At 40.1% G+C, this 20,319-nt stretch overlaps 2 protein-coding genes across 5 annotated transcripts in view; one reads left to right on the top strand and one right to left on the bottom strand.

The window, feature by feature from the left end:
• Positions 1–1,014: 1,014 nt before the first annotated feature.
• Positions 1,015–6,867, top strand: b9d1 (B9 protein domain 1). Its single transcript, XM_041817042.1, has 7 exons — positions 1,015–1,162; positions 1,331–1,399; positions 3,437–3,548; positions 3,636–3,732; positions 3,895–3,957; positions 5,361–5,428; positions 5,851–6,867. Exons 1-7 carry the CDS (start codon positions 1,100–1,102, stop codon positions 5,994–5,996), a joined length of 618 nt encoding a protein of 205 aa, XP_041672976.1. The 5' UTR covers positions 1,015–1,099; the 3' UTR covers positions 5,997–6,867.
• A 5,116-nt stretch (positions 6,868–11,983) lies between these two features.
• epn2 (epsin 2) overlaps positions 11,984–20,319 on the bottom strand; it is a 32,039-nt gene continuing 23,703 nt past the window's right edge. Inside the window, exons 7-10 of one of the 4 annotated variants that reach the window (XM_041817039.1) lie at positions 19,952–20,104; positions 17,518–17,610; positions 13,623–13,856; positions 11,984–12,412 (exon numbers count right to left, since the gene is read on the bottom strand). In XM_041817039.1, coding sequence (XP_041672973.1) covers positions 12,066–12,412; positions 13,623–13,856; positions 17,518–17,610; positions 19,952–20,104 — 827 coding nt within the window. In that variant the 3' untranslated portion in view covers positions 11,984–12,065. Of the gene's footprint in view, positions 12,416–13,622; positions 13,857–17,517; positions 17,611–19,951; positions 20,105–20,319 lie in introns of all 4 variants that reach the window. The other 3 variants (XM_041817038.1, XM_041817040.1, XM_041817041.1) reach the window with 3 other exon arrangements.

Raw genomic sequence — 20,319 nt, 5'->3', positions numbered from 1 at the left:
AAAGTTAGGGATGAACCTCAAAGCCTGTAAGCTCTGAGATGAGGTGTGCATGTATGAAACATCACCACAGTCAAGCACTGACATAAAAGTTGCAGCAACCAGCCTCTTTTTGGACTCAAACGAGAGGCAGGATTTAATCCTGAAATAGAAACCCAGTTTCAGTTTTAGCCTCTAAACCAGCTGCTGAATGTGAGGTGTAAAAGACAGATATTCATCAGTCAGAATACCAAGATATCTGTAGCTTGAAACAGTCTCAATCTGTCAACCCTGAGAAGTGAAAATGGATGGCAGAGTCTGCACGCAGCTTAGCCTTGTGGTTTGAAAACAAATTTGCTTTTGTTTTGTCTTTTGAAATCATAAAAAGTTAAAAGCAAGCTGTAAGCTGGCATAAATATGAAATATTGCATTAGAATCAGTTTAATCAATGCGGTTTGTACAAATAATAAAAAGGGGAGGCCCATGACTGACCCCCTAAAGAGCTCCTTTTGTTACTTTAAGAGAGACAGAAGTGTACCCTTCTTCCTGCACACACTGTTCTGTCTGGAAGGTAGTTGTCAATCCAGGAAACAAGTGACAACAGACCTGCTCTAATCTAATCTAATCTAATCTAGTTTTGCCAAAAATATAATGTGGATGGACTCAAATGTTGAATTTCAAGGCCCTATTATTTTTTTAAAAATCGTGATCATCAAAAGTAGAAAATTTCTGTGATCTTTGCATTATTAGACTGTGAATGACGACACTGGTATCAAAATTCACATGCGAGGAAAAGCCAAATATGTCTAAAAGAGTGTAAAACCTCCCGTATCTCAACACCTAAGTGTTGGCAGATATGTGCAAAATACAGACCGTGGATGTAGTCTTACCTCAGTTTCTCTTGGACTTTCTCAAAATTAATCTGTGCACTGCCGCCATCATGTGGACCTTCTTTCCACTCATTGGCGCTCCCGTTTAGTGTGGACCTTGTCGATTGCCGTAAGGAGGAGCAAACGTTGCCTTAGCAACGGGGAGAGTCGCTAGCAGCAGAGCTCAAAGCTGGGTTTGTTTTTATCTTAAAGATAAGTGATAATAAATTTTAAGTTTTCCTATCGTGGCCGGTATGGCTGCAAGCAACGCGACGGTGTTTCTCCTCACGGTGAACGGACAAATTGAAGGAGCGAACGTAAGTAATGCTTCAGAGGTTTAGCCTCACGTTAGCATAGCAGCTAACTCCAGGCAGCATTAGCGACACTCAAAGACAACAGTTTCACTGTGGCTTTATCTGCGTCAGTGCCGAGAGAGTTTACTACGACTTCAGTGTATAACGATGTGTTTTTTTCTTGTATTGCAGTTTCCAGAGTACGACAACTTGTACTGTAAATACTGCTTTGTCTACGGTCATGACTGGGCTCCAACCTCGGTGAGCAGGCTACCATAATCAGATAGCGGGCTTCCTCTCCTCTCCTAATGCTGCATTTACCTGATGCTCGGACCTCTGAGGTGTTCATGAGCTCTCTGGAAATAACTCGGACATCACAAAACTAAATGTTAAGAGGAGAAACTAAATGTTAACGTTTGAGACAAGTATAGCCTAAATAATAATAATACATCACAAGTGAAAACGCAGACCGTGAAGAGACTTTTGACCACTAAGCTAACTTCTACGTTAAACTTAAGTGTCTCCATGCAATCCTTCGTCATAACCGTGAAGCTAGTTTACGTCTGTCCCAGAACTTAAGACTTGGGCTTCGTTCACACTGCACTTTAAAGTGAACTGAATCTGATTTTTTGCTCACGTGACTCATGTCTGATTTTTGTCTGACAGTGTGAACAGCGCAGGTCAAAGTGAATCAGACCTGTTGGAGTCAGATTCAGACCACTTTCATGTGTGGTTCTAAATCAGATGCGTATCTGATCTTCTGGAAGTCGGCTGCAGTGTGAACAGCCAAACAAAACAAATTAGTGATGAGAAAAGATCCGAATCCTGCATTAAGGCCTGCAGTGTGAAAGTAGCCTTGGAGACTACAGGCAAGGCTGCCCATTGACAGGGGGTGCTTTCTAAGGCCCAGCAGGAGACCAGGAGATCATGGGGGTTCACAAAGACATGAACATCCTTAATTTAAGCAAAGATAAAGTTTTATTTTAGACTTAAGTACATAGCAAAGCAACAAAAATTGCGTTTTCATAATGTAAACCCCCTCCTAATGTGGTTTGTTTTTAGTAATTTCATCACTGTTAGCAAGCAGAAACATTTAACTTTTGAATAGCCGTGCATAGAGCTGCATCAAACCTTTTCCAGTCAGCTCAAAAGCTGATCAGAGCCTGGCTCAGGTGGCAAATGCCAGCCAGGTGACTGTATGTATGTGACATTATCGGGTGGTCCCATATGGTCTTTCAGGGGCCTGGCCATTTCAGCGGCATCCCTGACTAAGTCCTTCCTCTATTTAATGCTTTTTTAAAAATGATTCTAGCTAAACTTGAATGCAGGAGAATTTATACAAATGCCTTCATTATTCTTGTCTTATGATTATGTAGTAATTCATCTAGTTGATCATGTTTAGGAAAATTGTTTTCAACTGTTGTGCTGTAAAAATGTGATGGTGCTGTACCATTCAGTGGTAATTTTGGCAGCGGTTTTCAATTTAGTCAAAATACCTTTTAATTTTAGTCACATTTTAGTTTTTTCAGTCTTGAAAGTTTTACTTAAGTTTTAGTTTGGAAAACCTCAAACACATTCTAGTTCAGTTTGAGTCAATATAAAGTCTTAACATTTTAGTCTTTATTTTTAGTTCTTTAAACTAATTTAATCAGCCAAATTGTAAAATTAATACATCTGTAAAACACTCATATTAATGCACAATCAACATAAAAAAAAAGCTAGATATAGTCTCTTCTTGATCATGGAAAAAAGGTTACTGACTAACATTTTTAGTCGACAAAATTAACACTGGTGCCATCCTTTTTTTAATGCACAATGTGACAACACAAACTAACATGGCAAACACAAACATCACCATTACAGTTCACTCATGTATGTACACTTATATACAACACATATGATATATAACATGGGGAATCAGAATTTTAAACAAAAGGAAAAAAGTTTTTCAAATGTCCAGTGTTTTCTTTGCTTTTTTTGTTTTTCAGTCGATATAATGGGCAGATGTAATACTTGGTTTGCATTTTAGATTGTTGTATTTTTAAAATCTATTTACCTTTATGGATGATTCCCATACAAAATAAATATATTTTCTGAGAGTTTACTTTTTCATTGTCATAGAAAAATATAATATCCATTTCCTTTAACTCAACTTAAGCTGTGCCATCTTTTTGCTTGATTTATTCCAAACAAATATCAAAAGTCACAGTTTTCATGATGCCCACAACTAAAAGGGCAAACCTGTAAAATAAGTTTAACATTATTGTGAAGTATTGACCATTGTTTTTTTCCCTCAAGGGTTTGGAGGAAGGAATCACTCAAATTACCTGTAAAGGTGTTCAGTCTTCACACAGGCTAATCTGGAACTTTCCTCTAGAGGCAACATTTAAGAGCACAAGCCCATTTGGATGTGAGTATACGCACAAAAACCTGCTCCAAAACAATTTTTTGTAGGATGTCACTGTTTTATATTTAATGCTCCATTTTCATTCCCCAGGGCCTCAGCTTGTGGTGAGTGTTTACGGTCCTGATGTGTTTGGCAATGATGTGGTCCGAGGTTATGGAGCTACACATATTCCTTTCACACCTGGACAGTCAGTATCACCTACATGTACTTCCTAGTCTTACTTAGAGATACACCTAATAATAAGTGTTTGAATTATAATATATGGTTTTGCTTAGCTGTCCACCAGTAATAATGATAGATTTATTCTATACCATTCTTTTTGTCTCTTCTGTTTGCTTTTATTCCTCAGTCACACCAGAACCATCCCCATGTTTGTTCCTGAACCCACGTGGCGGCTCCAGAAATTCATGAGGTGTGATGTGTGATCAGACAAGTGTATGTGTGTGTTTAGTTTTCCGCCTTAGCAGCTGTAGAGCTGCAGATGATGAGTTTTGCCTGCTGTGGGAAGCAGACAATCTTGGAGTATTATCAAATATTTACTGCTCTGCTGCATGTGTATTTGAGAGTTCTACTGAGGACTTTAAGAGTCTTAGGCATCTGAAATGAGAATTCACATCATTATGCACTGCTTGACTGCCACTGTTATCAGCGAAATGCAAAAACATGATTACATTCAAGTGAAAACAGCTCTCAGTAGTTTATCAAAGATATGAAAGTGAGCTTTTTAGTATGCATGGGAAACAGCAAGATTGGTGGTCTCTCGTCTTCTACTTGACAGGTCAGTGTTAAAAGTTGATGTAGGTCAGTGGTTCCCAAATTTTTTCTTACGGTCCCCTCTTGGCCAGTGAAAATATTTTCAGGCCCCACTTACTCCTCGCCTTACATATCATCATGTGAAAACATGAAAATGTATGACAAACACACTGTCAATCACAATTTTTGCTTACAAATTCCTTTTTAAAAAAAAATTACTCCAATGTAAAACCTAAAAAATGAGTTTTAACAATGTGGCTCTATGAAGATGAACAGCTTCCCGAAAATGAGAACTTATTAAAAATCTGAATAAGATTTTTACACCTAGTCCTGTAATAATTTAAGTGGCCATTGTGGGCTTATTTGGTGCTACAGATCTTCTTGAGTCCTGAACACAGTTGTGAGGCTGCCACTCTCAGTTCATTTTCATTGTCCAGTTTTGATTTGTTTTTTTGTCTTAATTGAGGCAACAGCAGAAAAAAGAATAATCTCAAGGCTCTCATGCCTAGCAGTAGGTACTCCTTTTCCACTCCACTCCAAAGTACTGACAACCTCTTGGATTAGAACTGCAATAACACTGTTGAATCTGAGGAGACGTTAATGAACTACTCGCCTGCTATAGTGCTGAAGGGATCAACTGGTGTTGCTTTGCCTTACCTTGCCACGCCCCCCTGGGGGTGGCCACGGCCCACTTTGGGAACCACTGATGTAGGTGATGCTCTCCTGCTTATGTAGAAAATGAAGGTGTGCTGACATGGATTGTAAATACCAGAAAGCTTTTTCAGTGATGTGATTTTGTTTTGAGTAGTATTTAACAGATGGCTGAACCAGTATTCAGTGTCAGATTTAAATGTGGTTTCATCTCTTTGCAAAAGAATGTAAGCAAAGTGACTTTAAAATGGATTGTTTCAGAAAAAATAGTGATTTTTAAACAAATTTTCCCAGTTACAGTTAATTCTGAAAGTACTTGAACAGCAGCACATTTCAGAAAAATATTTACCATTTATTTACCACCATAGGGGATTTGAAATCATTGAAAATTTCTTTCCTTGTCTTGGTTAGCTGGCTGTTAGGACGGCGGCCGGAGTACACGGACCCCAAAGTGGTGGCCCAGGGTGAAGGCCGAGAAGGTTTGTATCACATTCTTTCCTTTGTCTTTGTAGTATTTGTTTCACAGTGGTTCTCTTCTAGCCTATACAGAGACTGTTTACAGTTTAGCCATCTTTCTGAAACAGACGTTTAAAGATGAGTCACTCTTAAGGAGGTGGGCCATTTTGAAATATTTCCAGTAGATTTGAACAGGTCTTTTTTCAGTACTGTTTACTGTTAAAGTCCTTAAACTATACTTTATAAATTTGAATGGGTGTAAATACATGTGCTGATAATGTAATTTACAATTATCACATTTGAATCAGCAGACTATTACTTATAATCCATGATCTTTTTTAAGGAATGAAACTTAGTTGTAGTCACAGTTTATTATTGCATCATTTGTCTTCTCTATGCTTTGCAATAGAAGAATTATCACATTCCGTTGGATTGTGTTTTGCAGTGACTCGTGTTCGTTCCCAAGGCTTTGTCACCGTCTCCTTTCACATCATGACTAAAGATATGAAAAAAATGGGCTACGACACTGGACCTTCAAATCCTGGAATCACACAATCCTCCACATCAGGCTGGTCGACCTCGGATCAATAATAGAAACTCTGACAACACAAGACTGTATAAGAGGAAAACTTACAGACCTCTACACGTTTATTTTTTCTACTGAGGACGTATGGATTTTCACCTAACAAGAGAACACCACTTGTTTTATTTTTTGTACTGTTCAACCTGTGTCCATGTTGAAATGGAAGAAACAACAGTACAGGGCGTGGTTGGCAACTGATCAGTCAGAACACACTCAAACATGAATGATTTTTAAGCAAGTGTGGACATTAAAGCTCCTGTGTGTGGGCTTTTAGTAGCCATGAAGCATGCTAAAATTAGTACTGATGCCCCTTTACAAGCTTAAAAGAAAAAGAACAAAAGCATAGCTATTATTATAGTAATATCCTTAAAATGGTTTAAATTTAAAATAAGCTGTAGCTCTTGAGTGAGATTTGTGCTTAGATGTATGTAATTTACTCCCTAAAATATACATTGTGCATGATCCTTCGTGCATCATTGTGCGCCTTAACCACTTCCAGGGATGGTGGGGGGTCTTCAGTCACTGGCGTTATCTTGGGGGTCATGGTCTGAAAAGTTTGGGGACCCCTGCCCAAGGCTGTTCTTATTTACCACATCCAGCCCCTTCTTCACCCTTAAGGTGTTGGCTTTTTTTTTCCAATAGCTTATTTTCCCCAAACCCCTGGTAAAATGCAAGGACATCCAGAGCACCACCAGGGTTGTGTTAATCCTCCTTCCCATCCGACGGTGCCCTCAGGCAGCCTACTCACCACATCTACACCTTTTTTTGGCCCAAACATGACTAAAAGTTCTGCACAGAACTGTATTTAAAGAGTCTGTGACTGTGATTATAGAGTCTTGAACTTGCTGCATGCTGTCATTTTGTACTTTTTTTTAAATAAACGGGGATTTTCTTTTGTTTGTTCATAGTTCTAAGTTAAAAAATACAACAAAAACACAGACAGTGGAGTTACAGAGCTGAAGTGATACACATTTTATTTTGAACCGATGCAGCTACAGTCATCCTCATCCATCAGGGTGTGGCCCGCTGCTTTCGTTTGTTTAGATGCCGTTAAAATACCACGGTGACTTTTCCTACAAAAACCCATTACACAGAATAATAAGGTATACAGAGGAACAGTATGTTACAATAGTACAAATGATAAATTATATTATACAGTTATAATGCCAACAGGTTGAGCACGTATCCAATAAAAAAAAGCAGCCTGCTCCCAGTACTATGAGAAGGGTAAATAGACAGACATGGAAAAGATTAAAGGAGGCTGTAAATGCATATAAAGACATACAGACAGACAGTCCATAAGGTCAGTTAGTCCTCTTGATAAAAGCATAGTGAATACATAGAAACACGCAGAGGAGCTCGCTACACACAGGCCACGTTTTCACTGCAACCATAGCAAGGACTGTGAAAAAAACTGCAGTGTCGTCTGACTGCTTAGGAGTGCTGGATTTATTCAAGACAGGTCGGCTTTTTTCAAATGCATTGTTTACTTTTTCCACAATCGCTGGAGTGAAATTAAAGGCCAGTGAGAGAGTGACGTGTCTCAGCTAGAATATCATAGTAGCATTTCAATAAACACGACTTTTATTAGCAAATCTAACTTTGCAAGAACACATCAAGCATCAAGTCATCTTCTTTTCCAATTTTTGCATATATTTAGTTGAGATAAAAATGTATGCTGGTCTGCAAGTCAGTGTCACGTCCATTCATTCATACCCCCCACCCCCCCAAAAAGCATAAAAATCCTCGTCTTCATCATCAGCATCATCAAAATCATACACACAGTTGGAGCTGCCCCTCCTTTTGCCTGAGAGAAATGAAGGTCTGCGCTTAGTGGAAACATCAACGGGGGACCTGCCATGTAGCTACCATACCACAGTAGACCAGGAGAGGGCGCCAGCTCACACCAAAAGAAGAAACCCTCCACAGTTAGAACATTGGCAGTGATAAACAGCTAAAGCGAGGATTACAGTGACCTACAGAGAGGAAGGGGCTACAAAAACCCATTTTCAACCAATAGAAGCAGCTTGTTGCCGGTAAATGTGCTGATATTCAGCCAAAAGTAACACTTTCCTCCACAAACATCCGCACAAAGGGCTCTGTATTATAAAAAAAAAAAACCTCAACAATGGGAGCGATGAATATCCAAAAAAAAAGTGTGCATACTACACCGAAATACGACGTCCTCAGAAATCACAGTCGCTATGACTTTGGTAACAGTTGTGCTTCTACGAGAAGAGAATAAAAGCCTACCAAGGGTGAAAAAAATGACATAAAAGTAACATAAAAATAGAGATTGAAGATGGCTTAGCTAGTACACAGCCCCAAAACTCTAAGAAACTTGGATTTACATCTAAATAACAACAAAAAAATAACACAAAATAAACAACTGCTTGTTAACATGACATGTTTAGCTGTTGTCTGCTGCAGGCGTCCCCGTGCTATCAATAGACCCATCCTGGAACAACCCGGTGTGAGTGTCAACGTGTGTGTCAAGGTTTGTGACAGTGTGTGTGTCTGCCAGGTAATGTTCTTGTCGGTAGATTAGCCCCGTAAATCCACTCAGAGGTAAACTCTTCATGGTGCCCAGTGGCTAACATGCTCTTTAAACTGAGAGCTTTCTTTGCAATCCCTGTCGCCATAGTAACACTCAGAGATACACAGTCGCACACACAATCACACACGCACAGTTAAGGCTGCGGATGTCTACATTACACCTCAGGAACTAAATTAAAGAGGAACTAAACCCCAGAGTTTCAGATGAGGGGATCTACCCTGGAACTAAAAAACGCCTAGAAGGGGCAGGGAGTGAGGGGGGGATAAGACAAGACCACTCCCTCCTTTCTGCTGTCCCTGATCAGCCACAACACTCCTTCCATGCTGCTCTTTAGATTTGATTATGTCACAACCATTCAAGGTGGAGCTACGCAAGTGGAAAACGATGATATATGCTCAAATGGAAGACACAGTTTTTACATAATCAACCTTTGTTTTAAGAAAAACATGGTTTATCTGCAATTTTGGCCAACAGTATGACATGACCCACAACCCTCTAGTGCCACAGTGACATCCCTGATTGGCTGAACCCGCCTTGGGCTGCAAAACACCTGTGTTCAATCCAGTATTGCCGCGGTTGTTTTCCAACCAAAGATGGTTTAAATGGGGTTAGGATTGGAGGGTAATGAAGATAAATGACCATGTAGTACAGTGGTTCTCAACTGGTGTGTTGGGACCCCAAAGTGGGCTGCGGAGCTCTTTCCAGTGGGTCATGAATGTGTATGTAAGTTGACATACCATAAAGTAAAAATTCTTACGTGTATGTTTTAAGTTTTCCAATGATGAAGAAGTTTTAATTTAATTGAAATTTTAGTTTTTGTCTCAAGATTTTTACTTATTTATCTCCTTTTCTTTGGGTATTAAAGCTGAATTCCCCAAAATAACAAGGAAATTCCCACAAAATTTACCAAATTTTCATGCTGTCTCATTAAAATGGAGTGAAATAAGATTCCCCTCTGTAATGATGGGTTCTTCTTAACATGTTTGCTCTTACACGTTTAGGTAATGCTGGCATCAGGCCAAGAATTCTACCTCAATTTCTCAAGATTTGAGTGCTATTGGTCACCTTTAACATACATGAGTTGGTTTTAAAAAAATTTAAACCAGCAGAAAGTGTAAAAAAGATGCCAATTATGACCATTCAGTGTTAAATAAGTTCAAAAGCTGTTTTTTTTTTCTTTCATTCCCTAAAAGTGGTGATCTTTGAAAAAGGAGGTTTTGGCCTGACACTAGGGATAAGTATATTATCCACTTTTTTTAAGGATAAACATGGTCAACAGCACTACCCACAATCCTAATGCGCCACAGTAATGTCTCTGATTAGCTGATCTCGCCTTTGCGAGTTTAGTCAGCTGCTGCTAGAGGCACATTTAAAAGCTGTTTATAGACAATAGACAGACGTGCATGACCATATATCTTAATTTCCACATTAAAACTATTATGCACCTTCCTTTAAAAAAGACAGTTTACTTTTTTATCTTAGGTAACGGCACAACATTATCCACAATCCTCTAGTTGTTGCAACGTCTCTGATTGGTGGAGTGCAAATTTCGGCTGTCAGGGACTAAAGTGGGCGGTCATTGTTGAATGCTGTGGTGATGACAGATGGGACCACATACAATTAATCAGCCAGTGGGAATTTTTCAAAAGAATTCAGTCATTTTAGACATTTTCAACCTGTGAAGGGTGGTTGCTATGCACATTATTCACAAAATGTAAATTAAAATTAGGGTTGTTAAAAGACTTACATTTGAAACTGTAATTAATCCTAGAAATTCTGAAGTTAATCCCCATTAATCAAATCTTTTTTATCCCACAATTTAAAATTCTATTATTTTGCAGCTGTTTTTGTTTCATTTTGGATGTTTCTACTAAATAACTAAAGGTCATTGATTTCCTGTTTGGATACAGATCTGCTTTTATAGGTAGATCAAACATTAAAAAATAAATTAACCAAGGAAAAAGGAACTTATAATGGACAGTAAAAGCGGTAAGGAACAGAAACAAGGCAAATGTTTCATAACGGAAGGTGCAACTGACCTTTGGCTTGTCCACTGAGCTGTCTGTGAGTTCTTTATAGTGAAATGAGACTTTAAGGAGCAGCTTATTTTACATCACTGACGTGACTTAACCAAAGGCTGCTAAAAGGGACAATAATTCATATGATTAGCTGAGATTTTAAAAATTAGAGCACTTACTGGTGGGCCTGAATTAATCACAATTAATCTTGACACCCCTTATTTCACTACTTGGTGCTAAACTGTCAAGATCTGGACCCTACTTGATCCCCATGTACATGGGGTTTCATCTGAAGTAAGCTGTCTGAGGGTTTAGTTACACTTTAAATCTATCTCCTTTACTGAAACACTTTTAATTAAAGTACACTTGGAAGCTATCTCTCAAACACTGACACACTCACACAACCCACCCTCTTTCCCTTTGAACCTAGAAACAAACTAAAAAAACTGTCCCATGATGCCTCTCTGCATCCTTATGTTCAGCTGGCAAAAATACTGATGCCATCACAGTCTTTTTTTCTCTAAACACATTTGGGGGGGGAGACTCGCTGACAAATACAACATGTGGCTGTTAGTATCTGAGCAATAATCGTACATCTGTGCAGATGCACACAGAAATCGCCTCCTCTGACGAATGTTCATAGTCTATCCCGCCACCTCTGCTTGGTTCAAGTTCCTGTGAAGGGATGGGAGGGGAAAGAAAGGTCCAAGTTGACGGGAACCGACCAGACGAGTTGTGACTGAGTGGTACCGAGAGTCGAGGCGGCGTGTGTCGTCCTCCTCCCTTAGCTAAGGTGTAACGGTGAGCCCAACAGTCGCAGAAGGAAAGAACAAAACAAAGGAGAAACAAATTGTGCAAAATCCCTGCTTAGTAACGCACGCATTCACACAAATGTCGAGAGTACAAACACATCTGTCCGTCTCATTCTTACTCCAGTGTGTGTGAGTGAAACCCACTGGAATATACACAGTGTAAAAGTACTGAGATGTGCACTCGTTCGCTCACTCACACCAGCTGACAGGGCTTATAAAAGATTAGCTCTAGTGAAGAGATAAAGATCCTGGCGTTAGTCGAGTCAAAATCTCCTGTCCCTCCACCGCAGGAGAAAAAAAAAGGAGTGATCCTAAAAAGGAGAAGAAAGGGATAGGAGGGGGAGTGAATGAGCGCAGGGCAGGGAGGAGAAACTGTGCCCTTTCTTGCCTCTGTGAGGGAAAATCTGTAAACACCACGGTGTCTCTGTAAGTCTGTGGACAGATGCAAACTGTTTGTGGTCATCATGGTCAGTATGGAACACACAGGACTAGGCAGCTTGTAGCATTAAGGGAAGGAGAGAGAGGAGGGGGGAGGAAAGGAGCGTGTTAAGGTAGAAGGAGGCCGGGCTGGGACTGGTGAAGAGTTGGTTATAAAGGGAGAAACGGCATAAGACATCTCCTTGTTTATTCTGAAGCTTCTTGAGGAAAGAAAAAGGGAGGGAAAAAAAGAGAGGGGGCTGAAACTCCCCCTCACAAAAGGAAGGGGTTGGTGGTTCCGGTCGGCTGCGTCCCAGCCTGGGGCGGCATACTCATCAGTGGCTGGGGCATGGACATGGAGGCCGGAATTCCAGCGCTCATCCCGGCATTCGCTCCAGCTGCGCCGACGCCCATCCCGGGCATCACGCGGCCCATAGGGGCCATTCCTGCCAGGGGGACCATGGTGATGGGCTGAGCAGGCACGGAGGAGAGGGACATGGGCTCGGCCAAGGTGCCGAAGCCGGCGGGCATGGGGCTGACCCGCATCTGGTTGAGGGTGGGGGGTGCTGGCTGGCTCACTTGGAATGGGTTGGCGTGGGCTGCTGGAGGTGGAGCAGAGCCTGCTGGGTAAAAAGACAAGCAAACAAAGAGGGTTAGTTTATGTCTAACTGGGTATGTTGACCTGAATGTTTATGCATCAATTCTGAGGTCTGAACCTTCTTCCTTTATCATCAGCTCAATTGTAGCGATATGTCTACAAGCCCCGACACTAGAATTCTTCCTCGTGACTGATTTCTCTGTACCATGTAGCCTTATCAATGTAATGAAATAACGGCTCTATTTAAATGTGGCCTGTGAGTGCTTCACCTTGCAGTGTGCATTACTCTGTGGATAAAAATGTGAGCGTCAGGGCAGTAGAGCGAGAAGAGAAGGCCCAATAATCTAAGCCATAGCTTCGGTCAGTGCTTCGCCAATGCTCAACAGCTTAGACACATCAATTAACTAGCACTGGCTAACTAGAATACATACTTAGTTTAACTGAAAAGCAAATTGTAGCAGTTGTATAGACAACTAACCATGCACTCTGAAGCCACACACAATGGAAGATGACAATGCTGAAGAGCATTGGGCCCTGGTTGGCCCTGGCTACCATTGGAACCACCCCTGGTCAGAGAGAGGGGAACCTAATGGCTCATCTTCACATTCAGACACAAAACAAGAACAAACTACAGAAAGCTGCCATGTTTTGTACTGGTGTCAGCTTGAAGATGATCAATATGATATGGTTTGTAAAATGGACCTCTCACCTAGTAACCATTCTATCTTTCCATCAAACAACTTGCTCAGCGTACATTATCCCCTTAAACTTAAAATAAATGTATTATTTTATTAACTTGAAAATGCAGGTAAAAATGAAAGTCTGCAGAGTATAAGAGGCAATGAAACACACCACTATGATTTTGGGTGATGTGTAATTCTATTATTATTCGGTTCAATTTCATTGGCATTACATTTGCAATCCATTGTATTGTTTAGTTATGACTCAGTTCTGTCCTCAGCCACTGCAGCCTAAGCTAAGGAAGTGATTCAGCATTGTAGTGCGCCGATGGGTGAGCCTGCATGTCAGTGTCCATGTCTCTGCTAAATGACTATTCATGCTGGCTCCTCCTTTAGAGACTCAAACATATCTCTGTTAACCAGCGTTTGTGTATTTCTTCTGCTATAACAAAAAAAAAAAAAAAAACGTTCTATGTATTAACTTTAATTTAAGAATATATATAGTCTGTAAAATTGCTGGTAACTTTTCAACTTTGATATCACATTTCTCACCTGTGGAAGCCAAGAATGGATTGACGGCGGGCGCCGGCTGGGCGGGTTTGGTCACCAGAGAGTCAAGATTGACTAGGGCAGCATTGGGACCCAGGAAGGACTCTGGAGTCTTTCTGGTTGGGTTTGTGATGGTGGTGGTAGAAATGGAAGTGGGCATGGGGTCGAAGAGGTCCAGGCTGCCGCTGCTGGCCAGACAGGCTTGGGAGGGGAGTGAGGACGCTACAGCCCCATCACCTATGGAAAAGAGAGTCGCTGTGTTTACAGATGTAACAGAAAGATCTCTTCTAGGGGACAGAATCAGCACTAAAATATGAGAATAGAAGCACAGCTGAATCAAAATTATGCTAATTTTCTTATTATGCTCTCGCTCGTCACTAATGCCTCAGTGCACCCCAACAAGTAGATGAGCACCCACACTTAACAGGAAATTAAATTCCAATGATGCAATAAAATGATCAGAGGATGCTTTTACAAGAGCACAGCAGAGGCAGACAGTCTGGCTGTTTTATCGGAGCAGCAATTAGATGGCAGTGGAGACATTCATTAATGCGCTCGCACAGGGACACTCACAAACCGGGCATGCTCGCTGCCACACACAGACACAGGGAACTGTCCTCTGAAAACTAAAACTGAGATTTAGCAGAGCCCAAAAAAAGGGTTCATGGTAGGATCAGACAGGTCTAGTGGGGGGTTTAACGCCCCAACAAATCCTGCTTATTTGAGCCAGAACTGATTCTAAAAATGACAATTATACAACCCTTTCCTAAAAAGTTGCGATGCTGCGTGAAATGTAAATAAAAACAGCTGGTAAGTAGAACTGTCAGTTTAAAACCAGCAACCGTAATGATAAAGGGGCGGCTCTGTGCACATGGCACGGGTAATTGCACATCTGTGTAGGCATCATTAATACTGAGAGGAACATACAGGTTTTAGAGTAGCATTTTCATCCAAGTAGACAACGTCTCTGGAGCTGCTTAGTCAACCAAGACAAGACGAATTATGTTTTGCATATTTTAACAGCAAGGCCTCGTTGTAAAAGAGTCTGGGTGCTAAACTGGCCCACAAGGAGTCCTGACTTATCATCTATTGATAATTCTAATGCCCAAGCACTAACACAGTGGAAAAGGCAAGGTGATTCCACAGTGTAAAACAGTTCTATCCCAACTTTTTTAACCATGACCTGTTGAGGCATCAAATGTAATGGACATAATGCGTAAAATCTTGTATTTGTGCTATATTCAGCTAAATAATATCATAATTAAAACATTTTGAAAATAATTACCCCCTTTTTATATATTTTGCACTGTCCCAACTTTTTAGGAAATGGGGTTGTCTTGAGAATATGCTGACATAAATTCTTCCGGTCCAATTTCCCTTACAGCTTCAGAAGGTAAACAAAAAAATGCTCCCAAACCACTCCACCATATGAGATACTATTTGCTCACTGGGCTTGTTGATGTCTGGGTAGTAGAGTATCATTGCAGAACTACAGTTCTGGTTAATGGGGGATGCCTGAAATACAGCTTTGACTCAACTTTTACAGTGCATTCAGAAAGTATTCAGAGCCCTTCACTTCTTTGAATGTTCTTATGCTACAGCTTGATGCTACAACTACAATACAGCTACCTTATCCAATAACAAACCCATAAAACCCATAATGACAAAATGAAAACAGATTTTTAGAAAGTTTTGCACATTTTTAAAAAATAAAAAAAGGAAATATAACACTGACAAAAGTATTCAGACCCATTGTAACCACACTTGAAATTTAGCTCAAGTTCTCTTGATTGGTGCTGAGAGTTGATCTGCCATAAAGCCCAGATCAGTGAAGAGCTGCAGTGACGGTTGTCCTGGAACTTTGTCCCCCAGGTTCTTGGTCACCTCTCTTGTTAAGGTCCTTCTCCCCAATTGCTCACTTTGGTCAGGGGACCAACTCTTGGAAGAGTCCTGGTTGTGCAAAACTTCTACCATCTGAGAATTTTTGAGTCCACTGTGCTCTTGGGAACCTTCAGAGCAACAGAAATTTTTATGTAGCCTTCTTGAGATCCATGCCTTGCAACAATCCCGTCTCTGAGCTCTGCAGGCAGTTCCTTTGACCTCATGGCTTGGTTTTTGCTCTGATATACATTGTCAGCCTTCTATAGAGAGGTGTGTGCCTTTCCAAATCATGTCTAATACATTTCATTTATCATAGGTGGACTTCAATCAAGGTGAAGAAACATGTCAGCAAAGATCAAGAGAAATGGGAGGAACCTTAGCTAAATTTCGAATGTTGCAAACGGTCTGAATACTGATATTTCAGCTTTTTATTTTTAATGACATTGTAAAAATGTCTAAAATTCTGTTCTCACTTTGTAATGATGGGGTACTAGCCAAGGTTATAATAGTTTTCGATTTCATTAGTTTTATTTTCATTTCATTTTTACCTTTTGTTTTAAATTTCAGTTTAGTTTTTATTAGTTTTACTGCTGCTTTGTTAGTTCGTCTAGTTTTTATTTTGCAAAAATGCTTAATTTTAGTTCAGTTTTTATTAGTTTTAGTGTCAGTTTTAGCAGCAATATGGCGAGACTCAAAAGGGCTCTTCACTTTTCTCTTTAATCAATTTTCATATTTGTATACAACTCAAGACCCCAAATTGCCATTGTATAAAGTATTTCCAAACAAAATCAGGGGATTTTATACTTTACAGACATGGGCATCAATGTCAGTCAGTCTGCTACTGTTAAAGACTAAATCTAAGGAGTGTTTTTGTCGAGCTTAGTTTTTATTTAGTTTCAGTTAGTTAGTTTAGGTAACTACAATAACCTTGGTACTAGGTGTAGATTAATGAGAGTATAAGTATTTTTTAGGTGTAGTATCAGGCTGCAACATAAGAAAATTGAAAAAGTGAAGGGGGTCTGAATACTTTCTAAATGCAAAAAACTTTCACCAATTACCAGGGGTAAAATGTAACAACTTACATTTACTCTTATTACATTATTGTATATTTTTAGTAGTTTTTAAAATCAGTAATTGTACAGTATTTTTAGGAGGGAATAAACATTAAATGTCAAAGGGAGGCGGTCCAACCTTTCGTCAAGGACATGAAACTGGACAGTAGTTTGGCTTTGATTACACAAAAGTCAGTGGCACACAACAAGAGTAATTCTGTATTAGATTGAAAAAAAATGTTTACGTATTTACATAAACAACCTGGTTGGACACTCATATTCTCTTGTTGTTATTCCACATTAAGACAGGATCATACTTCACTGTCAGGGTCAATCATCAATTATTTCTATACAGTTTCAGTCAATTCTTATACTCTCAACTCTACAGCTTCAAGTGCTACTTCCTTCACATCCTCTAAAATCACGTGGCTATCCTGAGTTTCAAGAGACTTTATGGGAAAGTAACTTCATAGACTTTTGTTTGTGTCCTGTATAACCTTGTCCTTGGATGTATCATATACGTTTGGGCAGACACCAGTGTACCACTCCCACAACAAGAAACAACCAACCCTCATGAAAAAATCACACTTAGACCTGTGCCAAACATTTCACTGGAACCCTCTCACAGCTATATGCATTTATCTTTAAGTGGGTTTAAATAAAAAATATCACATCAGATGGAAAGGGTTCATTAAACTGGATGGCACAGGTCTATTATTGTATGAAAGCACAGAAGCAGCGTCAGATAACACCACACTGATATGAGACCTGACTAGAGCAAACAGCGATGGTTCAATGTGATTACAGCAGCCTGTGACTGCATCAGCATGACTCCAGTTATTCAAACACTGTCTTTGCTCAGGTCTGGTGGCATCTACATAAAAAGACAAGACTTGAGTGTAAAATAAAACACATAAACACAGACTCCATGTCATTATTAGAGAGACGAAGACAAGGGTGAGTACCAGTGGGGACAGAGGAGGAGGAGCGCAGGCTGTCAAACTCAGAGAAGTCCTCTTTAGACGTACCGTTGGATGCATTGAACAGGTCAAAGCTACCTGAAAGGGGACAACGCATACACAGACAAAAAAATAAATCAAATAGACACTTAGACGGATGGAAACACACAAGTGTGAATGAGCATGGATACTTTTTGTAAACTAAAGAAGAAAATGAGAACAATAAGCACATAAAAGCAAGCAGACAGAACATTTCAAAACCAAAGTTTAAGATTCTGTGTCCCAATTCAGAGGCTGCATACTTTGACGGGAGAGTTTGATCACTGATTACATCACATAACATCAAAGGCCCATTTTGTCAGCTTCTTCAAAATGTGCCCTAATTAACTGGGCCAAAGGATGGATCTGGTGCATCCTTTGGCCCAGCACAGCCTTAGACTGATTACAGAGGTTCTAACAAAATAGCAGACTTTTAAGAGGCTTCTACACGTTGCATGTCCTACAAAAACCAATGTATAACACACTTCAATACCGGTGTTTCCATCCAATAAGTTAGCAGTGCTCTTTGTACCAGTGTGGCCAATTTATCAGTACAAAAGGCAGCTTCATGGTTTTAAAATATGGCAACAATACAAGCTGGCAGAGCTACTTTTTAACAGCTTTTCCTCAAAAATTCATAACCCCACTTTCAAATAAAATGATGGTACAGGTTGTTTGCAATCATGTGATCCCAAATATCCATTGGGGGTCAGGCAGTGGTGGTTATTATCAGAAAAATTTCAACATGCATTGGATACAATCCCTACACTTTACATATATGTTTTTTTCCCACAGTTTAGCCAATTTTCCTGGCGTGTAGATGATCAATATCACAAATTACTCAGTCCTGCAGCCCTCCTAGCTTCATCCAGTCAGATGAGATAAGTCTTGAGGACTCTTGTACAAGCTTAAGAGGCTAGCTGAGCCTCTGACAGAAAAAAAAAATCCTCACTGTGTCACAAACACCCTTTAAGTTGAAACAGTGATGTGTTTTCAACTGAATACACTTTCTGGGGTAAGAGACCAAGTAAAGGTGTGCTGTTCACGAATGAGCCTACGCTACGAAATGGCTCTTTAATGTGAGCCACAGAAAAATAGGTCCTGTTCGAGTGCCAGCTTCCTTTCCTCCATCTTTTCATTATTTAAATAACATTTAACAATGCCAAAGTGTTACCAAATTAAGAGCCTTTTGGGAGCCAGACATCCAGCTCCACTTTGTTGAGCCAAATGATCTGGATCTTTTAAAAGAGGTAGCTTTCCTGTCAATGTGCAAAGCTGGAGGTTAGTGAGATGGACATCAGCTGAGGATGGACAGGGCTGAGATCAGAGTTTAATACACTAAACAGTGGCAAAACTGTACTGAGCCAAACCAGAGAGCTTTGTGGAAATGGGCAATACACAAGCGTAGTGTGTCGCCACTCATTCAGGCTTTAGTCAGAGGCTTCTTTAATTCCTCCATTGCCATCTCTCCATGACTTTTTGAACTTTTTGTTGCCTAAATATTTCATTTCTTTTGGGACACAAAGTAGCTTAGAAATTAAGTTTTGCACTTTAAATGCTTGGCATAGTTATTAACATCTCAAAACATGGACTTTTTGGTAACATTTCTCCACACAGAAATCACTACTTGCTCCCAAGGAGGGTTCTCTGCTGCTGTGTGATGTCAAAGAACACATACTATTAAATAAATAATCTAGATAAATATATAATAAATAAATAAATAATTAGTTTGAATGAAAATATTCCTCATTTGCAGACAACTTGTGACCAGCTGAAGTTGGCAGCACAACTCAAGGGCTAGTGGTCTGTACTTTCGGGCTATCACTGCTGGCTGAGGGCTCAACTACCATACAGATCAGGAAGCTAGCAGGAGCCAAAACTCCACAAGGTGAAATCAGAAGGTACCAAAAGAGCTACACAGCTACACAAAAGCTGTATATTTTGGACTTTGCTGAGTGCAATAATAAAACATCATAAAGAAGGGCAGTTTAAACTTTTTAACATTTGGAGGACCCCTAAAACAGGACTGCATCTTTTATAAAAGTGTGACTGATAATCCAACTTTTACAGTAAGTATAAAGTATGTTACAATACTTTACAGTACAATTAAAATCAAAACAAAACCTTGAATTTGAATCGATTTGATCAAAGTACATATTGCAATATCCCTTTTTACCAGTAGAGGGTGCTATCTGCTAGTTACAACAAAATATCAAATAAGAAAATAATCGTAAAATTTGTGAATCAGAATTTGCAAAACCCTGAATTGGGACACAGCTCCTTTTTCATCATTCTCAGACAGACATGGACCGTAATTCTGGAGGTACAGCTGTGTTTCTGAATTCTGTAAAAGCCCTGACAACTGAAACAAACAGAGAAAAAGCGTCTCTCTGATGGTCACCTGCATTGGAAGTCTTAGGGCGGGCTGCAGCAGAGCTCCAGGGGTCAGAAGCGGGAGCGGAGTTTGATGCCCAGGGATCATTGCTCTTCATGGGTGGGACAGAAGGAGGAGCACCCCATGGGTCCACAGGGGCAGCTGGCTTAGGGGCAGACCCTGGGGGGAGCAGGGAGAGGTTCAGTGTTGAGGAAGGTGATTGGTTTGGACGAAGCGTGCGAGAAAGGAGGAGGAGGAGGAGGTCAGGTGAAATAGCAAGCATGCATTTAATGGGACCCATCCTGGAAATTCCCTTTGATTTCCTCTTAAAAGTTGACAAAATTAACTCCCACAGCTTCTTTCTTTCTTTTCTTCCTCTAAACACTCGTTTTCTT

This window comes from Cheilinus undulatus, linkage group 21 (genome assembly GCF_018320785.1).
Source record: "Cheilinus undulatus linkage group 21, ASM1832078v1, whole genome shotgun sequence".
In the NCBI taxonomy this organism is placed as follows: Eukaryota; Metazoa; Chordata; class Actinopteri; order Labriformes; family Labridae; genus Cheilinus; species Cheilinus undulatus.
The sequence above is the reverse complement of the archived record's forward strand: the minus strand, read 5'-3'. Positions and strand labels throughout refer to the sequence as shown.

Coding starts and splice junctions, on each gene's coding strand:
- b9d1 (XM_041817042.1), top strand. CDS start 1,100: ATGGCTGCAAGCAACGCGACGGTGTTTCTCCTCACGGTGAACGGACAA. Junction 1,163..1,330: donor GACAAATTGAAGGAGCGAAC/GTAAGTAATGCT, acceptor CTTGTATTGCAG/TTTCCAGAGTACGACAACTT. Junction 3,549..3,635: donor GAGCACAAGCCCATTTGGAT/GTGAGTATACGC, acceptor TTCATTCCCCAG/GGCCTCAGCTTGTGGTGAGT.